This window comes from Colletotrichum lupini, chromosome 3 (assembly GCF_023278565.1).
Source record: "Colletotrichum lupini chromosome 3, complete sequence".
NCBI lineage: Eukaryota > Fungi > Ascomycota > Sordariomycetes > Glomerellales > Glomerellaceae > Colletotrichum > Colletotrichum lupini.
Genome location: NC_064676.1, coordinates 462,581 through 476,449, shown reverse-complemented (window position 1 = coordinate 476,449; position 13,869 = coordinate 462,581). Strand labels below are relative to the sequence as shown.

At 51.5% G+C, this 13,869-nt stretch overlaps 4 protein-coding genes across 4 annotated transcripts; 1 reads left to right on the top strand and 3 right to left on the bottom strand.

The window, feature by feature from the left end:
- Positions 1–1,107: 1,107 nt before the first annotated feature.
- Positions 1,108–4,038, bottom strand: CLUP02_04865 (uncharacterized protein; the record flags this gene model as incomplete). The annotated part of the gene is made up of 1 exon (XM_049283875.1): positions 1,108–4,038. One exon carries the CDS (start codon positions 4,036–4,038, stop codon positions 1,108–1,110), a length of 2,931 nt encoding a protein of 976 aa, XP_049141018.1.
- A 242-nt stretch (positions 4,039–4,280) lies between these two features.
- Positions 4,281–4,907, bottom strand: CLUP02_04864 (uncharacterized protein; the record flags this gene model as incomplete). The annotated part of the gene is made up of 1 exon (XM_049283874.1): positions 4,281–4,907. One exon carries the CDS (start codon positions 4,905–4,907, stop codon positions 4,281–4,283), a length of 627 nt encoding a protein of 208 aa, XP_049141017.1.
- Positions 4,908–6,211: 1,304 nt separating this feature from the next.
- CLUP02_04863 (uncharacterized protein) lies at positions 6,212–7,737 on the bottom strand (the record flags this gene model as incomplete). The annotated part of the gene is made up of 3 exons (XM_049283873.1): positions 6,212–6,404; positions 6,792–6,804; positions 7,428–7,737. 3 exons carry the CDS (start codon positions 7,735–7,737, stop codon positions 6,212–6,214), a joined length of 516 nt encoding a protein of 171 aa, XP_049141016.1.
- Positions 7,738–7,757: 20 nt separating this feature from the next.
- On the top strand, positions 7,758–9,648 carry CLUP02_04862 (uncharacterized protein; the record flags this gene model as incomplete). The annotated part of the gene is made up of 8 exons (XM_049283872.1): positions 7,758–8,058; positions 8,141–8,187; positions 8,246–8,352; positions 8,445–8,653; positions 8,924–9,036; positions 9,090–9,291; positions 9,350–9,581; positions 9,618–9,648. The coding sequence occupies 8 exons, from the start codon at positions 7,758–7,760 to the stop codon at positions 9,646–9,648; spliced, it is 1,242 nt and encodes a 413-aa protein (XP_049141015.1).
- Between the last annotated feature and the right edge of the window lie 4,221 nt (positions 9,649–13,869).

The window sequence follows — 13,869 nt, the reverse complement described above, 5'->3', positions numbered from 1 at the left end:
GTTTTTTGTGAATTGTAAGAGTGACAGCATGTAAGTTGTAGAACAGCTGGACCGACTCTGTCTGATAAAGTATCAAGCTCTGATGGTTCGGTAATGTGGTACAGTGATATTGTGCAGAACTCTAGAGAGCTTCTGAACGTAGACAGTAAACCGAGGACTAGTGAGTTGTATCAGACAGGAGTGAGTGGTGTTTCTCCTAGATTAATCAAACAATTTGGTGGAGATGCTCCGAAATATATAGCCTCCTATATGCCGTCAAGGTACAACACCGTTTCCTAGGGTACACCACCAGACCAACTATCGTATACCTTTATGAGGGTAAATCACCATCTTCTTCTCTTTAGCAGCAAAGTTTAAGCGCCAACTTGCTCATCGAGGACCTTGCTGGGGCATCATCACCATCGGAGTTGAGTATGGTGGGAGTCGGTTCCATGGCATCAGCAAACGATAAATGCATTTCCTTCGACATCGAGGCCGAAGAGGTTGGTAATGATCGTGACATGGTGTTAAGTCTGAATAAAGAAGAACAGCTGGTCCGGATTGTGCCTATGAACCTCCCTACCCTATGCGTCATGGGAGCATTAGAAGTCAGCGTAATCGAAATTGAATGCGTCGCTTGCCCTCGCCAATATTCTTACAACTGCCTGTGGTAGCGGCATTGAAACACAAGGGAGGCGTACAACATCGAACTTGTGACAAAGGCAAGTCAGAAAGAGCAAAAGGATGAAACATAAAGTATGGAGAGCTGAGCTCGAATCCAGTTGTTCTATCTCTACGTCTATAGTCTTCATATTGTCTAGTGCTGTATTTGTCACCGCCAAGATCCGACGTCTTGTACTGTTACTCCGTGGCCAATGCTTGAAAGAACAAAGTGAATCCAACCAAATCCAAACGAACGCTACCGACAAACGCCACAGTGCTATTTCATATGCTTGCCCTTCTATACGCCTTCTTAAACGCCAATGAATCCTCCTCTTGTGCCCAGCTTTCTGCCGCGAACCCCAACTCCACATCCGGCTCGTGCTTCCACCTCGGATTGTTGAAAAGCTTTCCAAAGAGTGGCGAGAGCCAAAACCATGCCGGTATAACCGTGTGAAATCGCACTAACTAGAAGCTGAGTAGGCCACTTCTTCTCTTACCCAGAGGGTAAACCATGAGGGCGCTCATAAATAACCCAACGGTGATGCCAATAGCGACCTGAATAACGCTAAGAAGAACCGCAAAGGCCGAGTTGTTAAGGTCTGAACTGTCGGTTGATGTCGAAGTACCGTTATTGTTCGTGATCTGATCAGCCGACGTGACACCTGCCAACAATGACCCGCCAGCCGCGAGACCACTAGGGACCTGCACAAATATAGCTGGAAGCATAGCGGCGGCGGCGAGTCCATATCCGACGGTGCGCTTCCGCTCCGGGACGACACCTTGGGCCTTGTCCTTCTCAGAGAAGGCCGCGGTGGTGGGTGTTGCTGGCGCCGATCCTTCGGGAGTGTTCTCTCCGGGGGTATGGACGCCAGTGGGACCGGCAGCTCCGGCGGTTTGGCCAGACATTTGGTACATTTCCGGACGAGGACGCTCGTTGCGACGGCGGCTAGCGCTAACGAAGCGCGGGGCCATGCGAAGATCCCACCAGTCGAGGAAGTCAAGGAAATAGTTGTGAGCATGGCGGCCAAGGCGGGAGTAGAGGTTAGCTAGCAACCCCACGGTAAGTGCGCCAAGCATGTTCGAGATCTGAGCGTTGCCGACAAAGAAGTCGGACGAGTAGCTGTTAACGAGGAAGCCGGCGAGTGAGATGGTGATCATGACAGGCGTCTGCTTCCACTTGGCCTGATTGATAATACAGAGGCAGAGGGTGAAGCCCGGCACAAACAACAGGTACCAATTCCTATTAAGCGGGTTGGTGCAGGTCGTTCTCGACTCTGCGTGGCGGTCGATCATGCCGTAGAGCGCAGTGCCAATCGTAGTTCCGTATCCGAGGAAGAGCGTGTAGATCATTGCATAAACCATGCGAACACTGCCGGCGACCAAGTTGTGGCTTTGCAACTCCAAACTGCTACAGAGGACCATGTAACCTGGAAGAATGAGGGCAATGGAGCTCTGCGCCAGTGCGGAGAAGCAAAATAATTCGCCGTTGTTGATGGAGCCGAAGGCGCGGGCCAAGAAGGAGGTGACGATGGAGGCGGTGATTTCAAAGACGTTCGCATACAGCTCGTTGCTCGGGGCAAGGATCAATTGCATCCAGCCCAGGATGCAACCAAGAATGAAAGCGATGGGCAAGTCGATGAAGCGTCCCTGAAAGGCGAAGGGGGCGACACACACACTGGCGAGGCCATAGACGGGCACGCGCATCCAATTGCCGAACTTGAGCTTGCGAGCTGTAATGCTCTCCAACATGATGGTAGCCTCATCGGCGCTGATCAAATCGTGGACAACCTGCTTATAGATGTCATGCACGTCGCGCAGCTTGCCCAGATCGACACCGTGTGCCGAGCGGACGATCTTGACCTCGGTGGTGTGGGTCGCGCTGTCGTCGAAACTGATAATCATACAGCCGGGAATGTAGAGGAACTGACCCTCGATCTCCAGGACTCGTGCCGACATCTTCATGTACTCCTCCAGTCTGTGGGTTGGAGCTCCGTACATCATCAGCGCCCTGCACAGGTTGACGAGATACTTATGCCTCGACAAGATCTGAGCAATGTGCTTAGTAATGCGGTGCTTGTCTTCAGACTTTGATGACTTTGGTGAAGATCCGCCCCAGACTCCAGACTTCTTCCTCTTCGGCCGTGATGGGGGCTCGGTCTTGAGCTTCTCGGTGAAGCCCTGGCTAAACACACTCGAAGCCGGCCCTGCCATGGCGGACGACGACTTCATAAGCTCAGCTAGAGCCATGGAGGAACGAGAGCCTTGCTTCTTGTGGTAGTTGAACAAGCCACTGTTGGGGCGAGAAGGCCGAGGTGATCCAGGGGTTGAGGGCGCAGCGGAGGCTGGCATAGAGCCCGGAGGCGAGTGATTGGGCGTAGCTGTAGCTGGTGTGTTGGAACCCGGCGTGTTTCGACCACTGCTACCGCCGCTGCCATTCTCGTTGTAGAGCTTGAGGAGCGATGATAGAATGCCTCCGTGATACTGCTTCGGGGGCGGAACATAGTCGTGAGCGTAAGACTGCTCCAAAGTGGGCGTGGCAGTGCCAGATCGGGCACCTGCAGGCGCCTCGTACTTGAAGTAGTCATTCGGTCCTCGGCCACCCTTCTTGGCTCGTCTGGTGTGAGATCGGACGAGATTCTCGGCATCCAAGTGTGAGTTCTTTCTGGGACGGGACCGGACCTTTCGTCGCTCATCCGATCCATCAACCGCCGAGCTCAAGCCGGTGACCTGGTCGGTTTCCTCATCATCGCTAAATGGGTTGTATCCGTCGATGGAGTTGCGACGAGAAGGGGGTGAGGAGTAGTTCTCGACACTTACAGCCAAGCGATTGGCACGCTGGCGGGCCTCCAAACCCGAACGCTGCTGCCGCTCGCCGGCAGTTTGCTCAGCGAGGTCGGCTTTCTGTCTTTCCTCGGGTGCATCGTAGCTGGTGTTACGGCGGAGCACGGGCCGGGGCCGGGCAGGTGTCTCGGAAGGATTGTTCTCCTGGTTCTCCGAAATCAAGACCTGAGTTAAAGCACGACGTAGCTCACCGGCATCTGGAGCTCCCGCTGGGGTTGCGTCGTTGTCTCGTCTTGGAGTAGCAATGCGTCCAGGTGTATCAAAGGGGTTAACTTCGGGGGACATTGACTGCGCGAAGTAGTCATCGTCAATCACGATGCTTGGTGGCCGATTGTCTACCAGGGGTGTCTGGCTAGGCTGAGGGCTGTCGGCATGGAAGCCAACCTTCTTCTTCTCCTTCTTCTCCTTTCGAGCCTGCGGTGTTGCCGACGAAGGGTGAAGCAATGGCGGTGTTCGAAGCTTGGGCTGTTCCTGTGCTGGATTCTCGAAAGGATTCGGCGGTGTGTTGCTGGAGCCGGAGCTCGTCTGGCCGGACTCTTGAGGCGAGCCTGACATGTTGTCTAAAGAGGAAACGATCGCCGTTTCCAGGCTGTTGGTTGATTCAGCTCGATTGTCCTCAATTGAGTTTAAAGATATCGCAGGTGGTGGTACAAGAGCCTCTATACAAGATAGTCGTGATTGGATGGATTAGAGCTGCTGGTGAAGATGCAGGTTTTCTGGGTATATCGAGTCAAGTATCCAGATATCGATGGATGAATAGTGTTGTCGTTATCTTGGGGTAGTGTCATTAGTGGACCTCACGGCGGTAGCACTCGTGGAAAGTAGGCGCCATTATGTGAGGAAGTTGGAAAGCTAGTTGAAGTTGGTTTGGAGGGTGGGAGGAGGTCAAGGAAGAGGAGGAGGGCGAGGAGGGGATGATCAATGGAGTCGAGAAGCTTGGAAAGCAGGCGGAAGGAGCGGAGAGACGGGACGTAATGAATGGCGAAAAACACAAGACGGAGAAGGGAGAAAGAACTGGAGAAGCTACAGCTGAGAATCGAGCGGAGGAAAGCAGATCCCAGGAAAACACAGCAACAGAAACGGCAACGAGCAGACCGGGAGGCTCCACGGGCCCGTAGTCGACTCGTCGCCGGTTCCTTGCTTGGAGCGTAGTGACCGTAGTGGTGTTTCTCGGCCCCGGTGCTAGAGGATTGGCGTGTTTGGTGCGCCTCTGCGTTATCACGCAAGATTGACGGCTCTGCTCTGTGGTATCCATATCCATACACTTGTACGCCACGGCGTATCCGTACATCTGTAGAAAACAGAGTATTTGCAGCTGTGTGTCTGTGGTCTGTAATGGTGGTGGAGAAGATTGACCTTGAACCATGTTTGACGTCGATATCCACGTTCACGCCCATGGTCCCACGCTCCGTCACCACACCCATCATGGACATGAATGATTGACAATCCCACGCCTCGCCATGCCGGGCCCTACGAAGAGTGGGCTGTGACCCTGCTGCTCGTCCATGGCACCTTGGCCAAGCTAGACGGACTCTCTCGGCTGGCGGGGCGCGAGAGCGAGCGAAGTGGAGGGTGCTGGCACGCTGACTGGGGACGCCGTGTGAGGGATGGAAGGGCGAGCGAGAAAAAGACACGAAGGGTCCACAACAGTCGTCAGAGAGAAGTGGAGAGAAGTTCGAGTCGACGATGTCGGGTGGGTGGATTCGGCGATAAGAGTGCGCAAGCTCCAGCCTCGAGCCGCATCGAGTGTGTGGCTAAGAAGAGGAACTGTGTGTCGAGTAATGTTATTGATCGCTATGCCGGAACCATTGAATCGTTGGTGCAAACAGCTTGCATATTGCCATGCAGTTTCGACTTTGCGGCGGTCTGCGAGCTTGCAAAGGCGACAAGATAGAGGGAAGAGGCAACCTGAGGCAGAATGCACCGGCAGAATGGAAGGGAACGCGCCGAGAGGTACCTGTGTATCTCTGCGATACGTACCTGCTTAGTGTGCAGCTCTTGCCGCCGTCGAGGATTTTTCCCTTGCGCTAGAAATGGCATTGTGCTAGAAAGAGTGGATCCTGCCGCGGAAACCCCTATCGAAGACCGCCACACCTTCCCGTTCTTTTAGTGATACAGTGATACCTTACAGTGAGTGAAAAGTTTGATGTGAGAGACTGTGAGTGAGTGAGTGAGTGAGTGAGTGTACAGACATGAGTGAGTAAGAGGGCGAGTGAGCGTAATGCTACTGGATGAGAGTGAGAGTCATACGAACACACAGAACTGAGAGATTCGGTCACCAGCGTCAAAGTCAGATTCTCTGAAGGACATGATTGAGCCTTCAAGATGCCACCCCTCCCTCCCCTCCAGCCCTCCAAGGTTCCCGCCATCCCTGCCAGGAACCCTTAGCCGTCCATTTTGTGCATTCTCTGTAAAAAGAGAGTGTGTGCAGCCCAGCTAAACCCCCAGTGCCTGCGTCGGTGACCCCCATGCCGTCATATCAGCTCACCCCTCTTCCCCCTCCCTCCAACACCCTCACCTCTCTACGGAGTACCCTTTCGCAGCTTGCCGAAGCCCTGCGCTTCCGACTTGCCCTAAAGTGAAGCTCTGCTAAGCTGTTCGTACCACCAGGCGCCCATCATTGCCTCTTCTCACGACAGTCGCAGACCGTCTGGAGCTGTTTAGCGCACTTGTCTCGCGTCACACGTGCCTGCACCAAGACGACGCAGTGGACTCGCTGTCGTCGTTATCAGTCGAGTCTCTTGTGTCTTTTACGCGCGCCATACCCGCACCTCTCTTGGCTCTTTTCAAGTTCGTACGGATAATCCTCTCTCACCTGAGAAAGGGCCGGCCGACGGTGAGGAGAGCCCCGTGTGTCTGACTGTCCGTATCTGTAGGTGTGAAATGACAGGAGCACAGGAGTCGAGAACGTTGTGAGGACACTTGGGTCAAGGAGGTGAGGTGCGCACATCAATCTCTTACTAATCTCCATAAAGCGTACATGAGCTGCTTCTAGGCTTCCGTGTCACCGGCGTCGGCATGAGTTCGCCTTCAAACTATCAAGAGAGACCCAATTTAACGCCACGGACGCGTCTCTCTGTGAACATTGAAAACGCGGTTTGAAAACTCAGATGCTGTCAAACTCATATAGAGTCTCGTTGTTAAACAGCGAACACCGAGTCCGGCCGGCAATGTTCCGGCAGTAGCCCCTGCCAGAGACTGCGAAAGCCACGGGTTGAACGAAGAAAACCTTTCAAGCTAACGGGCATTGGCATCCCAACTCCTTCCATGCGTTCCCAACAGAACGTCTCTGGCGCGATCTGACTTACCTTAGCCGTTCCGCTATAGTCTGTTAGGTCCGTCGACCCGTCGCCGGTGCCCGTTCTGGGCCTTGAGGACACCTAAAAGGGTCCCAAAGGGGGAGGGTGTGTTCAAGCCATGTTCCCTGTGAGAGGTTAGAGAGGGTGTGGACGGGAAGCACTTCGGAGGTGTGGTAGGTCCAAGCACGGGCGGCGGCTAGAGTCAGACAGATTAGAGAGTGAGAGAGAACTACGAATGGCTAGCCAGCGAGCACATGAAGAAGAAGCAACCACTGCCGTAGTGCTGTCGCAGATGTGATCGATGAGCCAATCTTGCATCCCAATCGGTTGCTTCGACGTTCGTAGGGCCGATTGAGATAACAGAATGCGCCCGACCGAGACTTCGTTTGCCATTTGCCATAACCTTTCCAGTAGTCGTCATTTCGCCGCCTTGGTACGAGTTTTCTCTCTGGAATGCTCCTTTTCATTCTTCACTCATCACTCTCACTCCTGTTCGGCAGTACCAGTATTACCTGCTCGTGTCAGCTCAGACACACATCATTTGCTACCGAACTGCTCTACCCTAAGATCACCGCTCATCCAAATCTTAACTTTTTCGCCGCAATGCCTCAGAACGACAATCACTCTCACTCTCTGTAAACTTACCATGTGTCACAGTGTCATCCCGTTTCGAGATCATCCCGTCATCAACGGCGTACCTGGGCGGGTAATGGATTATCAGAAACAGTCCCATTCGAACACACACGCATTCATTTCTCACAAAAGAACCTCTCAAAACAAAAACTCCCCCTCCAGAAATTGTCATCTCTCGCATGACTCCGAAGCCTGCCATCGGAACCCCTCCGTCCCCTGCTAGCTCCAGGGCTCCAAAAAGCCAAACAGACGAAACAATCAGGGCAGCTCCCTGGCCGAACATCATGGCACCCCTGACGCCGCCGCGGGCGGGCATTGTCATTGCTGGGCTTGGAGTGGCGTATGCTAGAATGGAAACCCCCGATCTGGCAGAGCATCTCTGCGCTGGCTAGCCCCTATGCGGACTGCAGTCTGCAGTGTTCACATCTGTCCGTCCATTGTCTCCCGGGCCAAACATCCGAAGCGCGGAACCTAGCCAATGGCAAAAAATGCAAAGAAAATTGTGCAGCACTGCAGCCCTCTCTCTCTCTCTCGCCTGTCGTCGCTCGCGCGGCCGCCTGCGTCCATCCCGAGCCACCGGTGCCAGCGGTTGCGAAAACCGGTCGACGCGCCATGGCGAGACTATATGACGTAGGGGAGAACGGTGAAGCATCGACAAAAACATGACCATCCCACACGCCCCCCCTTTTTCCCACCCTCCCGGATGGCCGACTAACTCCGCCTAGCGAGAGACGAACGAAGGTCCATGTCCAAACTCAGCTTGGCTCCTACCGTCACATTCTCTGCTGTTGCTATTCTTTGATATGCGTCCTTGACAGGACACCACCTAGAGTGATACGTTCGAGAGGCTCTGCTGTCCGTTTTCCAACTGGCTCGTTGATCTTCCGGGTCCCCTTCGAACGAAGGACGGAACGGACAACGACCCTTACTCGATGATGTAAAACAGACCCCACTATCACATGAACATCTGTACAGCGTTCCTTGGAATTGTGATCTGACTTTGAGTTGGCGATCCTGATTCGTCCCAAGGTTCACTGTCGTCGGTACTTGTTGTTCTTCGTCATTCGAACGATCCAATCTATCATACCTTTTGTCCTCGGTCAGCAAAACTCCCCGCACAAGCTACGAGTCTACGCGCGTAACCCTCGTATCTGATAGAACTACTACACTACACTACCACGGCAACGGTCGCGACCATGATATGTCCACCGATGACCGATCTACTGTTTCTATCCTGAGTGAGGCTGTGACGCCCGTTCACCATCTTTGGGCCCCCTCCTACTAAGCACCCCCCTATCACAACATCCATGCGGCGCGCCGTCCATCACTCATGCCGCGCACCGACGTTGCCAACACAGATTGCCAATCTCGTTCGAACTTAAGTCGTGATTGACACCACAGATGTGTGTGCGTGCGTGTGTGCCGTGCGTTGCGTGTATGCGTTTGCCCGCCCTCCCGTGCCGCCCGGGACACCGGAACCGGGAGGAGCATCAACCATTGTGAATCAGACCCGTCCACACACACCCCATCCATCCCACCGCAAAAAAGAGTTTCGGCCGCCGTTCTAGACCGCCCTGCCGCGACGGGAGGAAGATGGGGTGACCCCTCCAAGCTCCAAGTCGTCCTCTCAAGCCTTGAGAAGCTCTACACCGGATTCCGCTGATTCCAAGCAAGCTGCAAAGACGAAGCTCCTCCTTCCTCGCCTGTTTCCTTACGCAAGGTACCGAAATCCATCGTCTTCAGCCCGCGTACTCGTCGGTTCCCAACCACGGACACTCAATCATTTTACCTATCCGTACGGATACTCTTCTTGACCTCTCCGCTAGGCGGCCGGGAGTGGATATATCGGCCGTTCCAGCTTATGTCTCGCTCGTCCGTGTGATGACAAAAAGGGGCCCCCTGTCGCTCATCGTCGACTCACTCAGCTTTCACAGGTTCACGTCCCCTCCACGTCCCTCTTCTCGGTTTCCCTAATCCGGAAATCCCGAGCCTTGGATCCATATTTCGAGATATCCTCTTTTTCTCTTTCTCCCCCTCAGGTCCCCATCTCCTCTTCTCCAAAAAGACTTTCACGATCCGGCCGAGTTTCCCACCACTCTGCGCCATCGCCTTTTCGCATTTCTCCTCCTCGGCGGAACCCCAAAAACTGCTCCATTCCACAATAAAGTCGCCCCCGGGGCCCCAACTGTGACTGTCCTGCAGCTATCCCGTCTTTCCCCTCTCTTCCCATTAAGCTGCATTCGGTACAGGATCCGAGGGAAGGAATGGGTTTTGTAGCTTGAAGCCAGGATCCAGGGGCTAGAATGTACTCTGACACGCCTCTGCTGCGGCGTGGAACCCCTCACGACTCCAAATCCTTTTGATCCAACTGATTGTTTGTCAAATTGTGGTTTACTACGTAAATCTCTGCCTCGCCTCATGATCGTGATATCCATCACCCTTCGGGAAGCCCTGTTCAAAGTTCCAGCCCAATGCTCCCGATCCACACACATGGCAATTTGACTATCCGTGCCCCCTCGCACTTTCCATCTTTCACAGCGGCGTAAACCCTGTCGACAACTCCTATCGGGTGCCCCTGGTGTGATGTGCGCAAGGGAATGAAGAGGCATGTTTGTCTAGACCCCTACGGATAGAGGGAAGGGCTCTCTCCCAACAGTGGAGTTTCTCTCTTTCTTGTGACCATTTCCCAAGTCCTAATTTTTTGTCACACGATAAGATTTTCCGCTACATAAAACTCCACCGGATTCCAGAACGTTGAGCCCTGGACCTGCCAGGGAAACAAAAACTGTGTCGGTAGAGCCCAAGTCCTAAAATAAGATGAGACCTACTTCGTCCGGTCGGTGATGGTCCACTTTAGGCCGCGTCCCGTCTGAAACGAGGGCGGTATCGGGACCATCTGGTGGTTCGTGTGTCAACCACTTTTTTCTTCTCATCGCAGCATCGCAGATGGTCCGGAAGCTGCAGCCGGACTAAACAGAAACTCTGTTTTGCGGGCTGGTCATTGATGATGTGGCCGAACTATCTTAACTTAGCAGCAGCTTGAAGATGGAAGTATGTATCAGTAGGTGAGAAGCATTGCAGTCTAGTCAACGGCGGGTGAGTCCGCGCCGAGCATCCACCACACGTTTCCAAGTGCCATCCGGCATTGGATGATCTAGAAGTCAGAGTTCAGCTTGAAACGAGCGCTGTGCTGGGCAAAAGGGCCAACATCATTTGGGGGCTGTTTTATTTTGCTTCCCACCCCCTTTTGGGTCACCGGCACGCTGCATGACGACGGGTGAGATGCTGGCTTGCTGCGATGCAAAACTTTGATAACATGTCATCGGTGATTCGTGATGCTGCAGCAGTATTGACTCAACACGGCCAACATGCACAGCATGCCGTGATTCAGGGCAAGGTTCGCAATCTCGAAACTGCATTCAACATTGCATCCGACATGTGATGCTGTCATCTCAACTGCCATCCGTTGACGCGTGTACCTCTCTCTCAGTCTCATCTGCAACCCGGGCGGGCTTCAGTGACTATGCCGCATCGTCAAGTCTTGGTTTCAAAACTAGCCGTAGGGCCGATATCAATGCTACCCATCGACGACCCGCGAAGACATGAGAACATCAAGGCACGAATAGGAAGGTACCCGCAGGAAAACAGCCAGGGAGGTAGCCAGAACACATCGCCGTGAAAAAGCTTGACCGAGCTGTTTCTCGTGCGGTCACAAATGTCACCTACCGTGATGGCTCGTCTAAGCCGAATGCAACACACCGTCATGGGCGACCCCCACGCCGCTACGCCACGGGTCCGCGGCAACTTACCACACTCCCGGGCCCACCTGATATCAGGAACAGTTATGCCTTTCTCATATTCTTTTCTTACTTTCGTGACCTGGTAACTAGGATTCGGTAAGGGAAGAAAAGTTCGGTGCACCCCTTGAAGCATGATATTGGCAGCCGTGCTCATTTCGTTGCCAAGTTGTAAAAAGTTGGTGTGCAGGGCTTCGGCTATACCGGTGGACGTTCCAGTGGCATCACTGTCCTTGGAAATGAAGCCATCGTGAAGTCCGCAACCAGTCATTCATCCACATGGTTCTCATAAACAAGGTAGAAGAAAGAAATTCGACTTGTCACATTCGAGACCTGCGGCAAATAACCCCCTTGCTGTTTTTGCTTGAAGCCCCCCGTCCCCCAGTAGAGTCGGGTTGTAAGACTGCGTAATCTCCCATCGCAGCCCAACGATGCATGGTCCCCTGGGCCCTGTCCCTTTCCCACGAGGCTTGTTCACGATGGGCCGTCGACGGTCCGTGTGCTGCTGAGAAATTTTGGGGCGGATCCGGTTCGCAGACAGCACGCACGTGTGGATCAAATCGGGGAATTTCCTTCATTTCAGGGGGATCCATCGAACATTCTCCCCAGTTGATCGCTTACGATGGGGAGACTGTTGTCGGCGGGAGAATAATGCTATGGCAACGGAGAGTCAGTGGTTGTTTTGTTGATCTCTCCAAGGTTCGACTATTGTGCTGAATGACTGTTGTCTTTGGTTTCCAAGTGTGTTGGATTGTGGTTGGATGAGATATCGAAAGCCCGCTACACAACTCTTCACAACAGCGTAATAGGAGTTGTACAATGATTCATATGGAGCTCGATACAATTCTCTAGAGTAGAGATTGCCAAAGTCAATTTCCGCCAAGAACGGAGGGGGTCGTTACTAGATATGGGGAATAAAGCGCTTTTCCAACAATATCGACTTGAATGAAACAGACATTGATCGATGCTAAGTCACAGGCTATATATTGTCCTCAATAGCTGGTATGAAAGATCAAGGAGACTGCTCCTGGGACCTACAGGATATCATAGCTCTTGATGATGTTTACAGAGCCCTTGGCCTCGAATCATCGGTAAATGCCTGTGACTACTCAGGAAACACAACTTGTTACACTATCTTCCATCATCAAGTTGCAATACTCGATTGCATGGCCAGTTGAAAAGCATGAAATGCGACTTAAACCCTTCGTCCAAGCATTAGGCCGTGTAGAGTCATCAAGACAACATGTTTTTCTAGGTAAAGTTCGTGAATCAATGCCTTTACCAATCCAAGTACTTACTGATACCTGTCGACTTTCTCAATTATGTGGAATTTAGTCTAGTCCAGTTTCAAGATGTGATTACCACTGTGCGTAATACCGCAACATTATCAAACGTACCTACTTCAATTAATCTCAGTGGAATTGACCTGGTTGAGCTGCTCAACGTATGTCGTTGCGAAGCATGTTGTGGCCACACCTATCATAGACCCCGTACCAACGATGAGAATCAAAGATTCGAATGATCAAGCATGGATAACATAAGTAAGAATGATAAGATCGGCTTCTAATATACGCTCGACAATCCTAGGGACAACAAGGTCATAGCAGTGATACCTTTCTGCTTGACTATTGACTATGTGCTGTTCTTCAGCTACAAGCAAATTGAATTACATGAATTGTCCGTACCCCCATTTCTATGGTTTAATTATCGCCACAAAGACTTCTCTTCAGATGCCCGACGCCAAAGGGTACTCAACTGGTTTGCTGTCTTTCCCCTGCTTGTCTCGCGCCATCCCCTTTTCCTTTGACACATCATACCACTCAACCAGCCGATGCAGTGGCGGCAGGCAAGACGGAAACAGTGAGAACAAAGCTGGCAGTAATCTGAGAAGTTGAGGCCGTGCTTGTTATCCCAGTGGTTGAAGATATTGTAGGCGATGTGGATGGAGCCCCAGAGGAAGAAGCTTGTGATGCAGAGGATGTGCTCGATTGGACGCTCGTCTGGCTAGTGCTTGGTGTGGTCGCGGATGTCGAGGGGCTTGAACTTGAGCTTATGTTAGGCCTCGCCGGTCAGGCCTCGTTGGTTAAGGGATAGCTTAGGGGGTATAAAGAGGGGGACTAAGTAATAAAGGAGTAGCTTAGGTATATATAGAGCGCTAGTAATATACCTCGAGAGAAAGGTAAATTTTAGTAATTTATTTTTTAAACCCTAATAGTAGTTAGCCTCTATAAGCTTTTTCTTTATATTATATACTTATTAATAATTTAAAATTTTTATTTATAAAAAAGACTAGGCTAGAAGTTTAAATATTAATAAAAACGAGATATAATAAAAGAGCGTAATTAACGCTATAATAATAATAAAAAAACGATTCTTTTTTATTAAACCCCCTAGAATTACCTCTTTTTTAATAAATAATATAAGAACGAAGCGTAATAAAATAAATAATATAATAATAACGTAAAAAGACCGTATTACTAAGAATATTAACGAATTTTAAATAAAATAATAAACCTCCTACCCTTACTTATTAATACTTAAACTAAACGATAAGTAATAAGTTAATAAAATTATAAAAATAGGAACGATAATTAAAAAAAGAAATCCTTATTATAACATATAAAGAGCGCTTATATAAAAAATAAGTAAATTTAAAA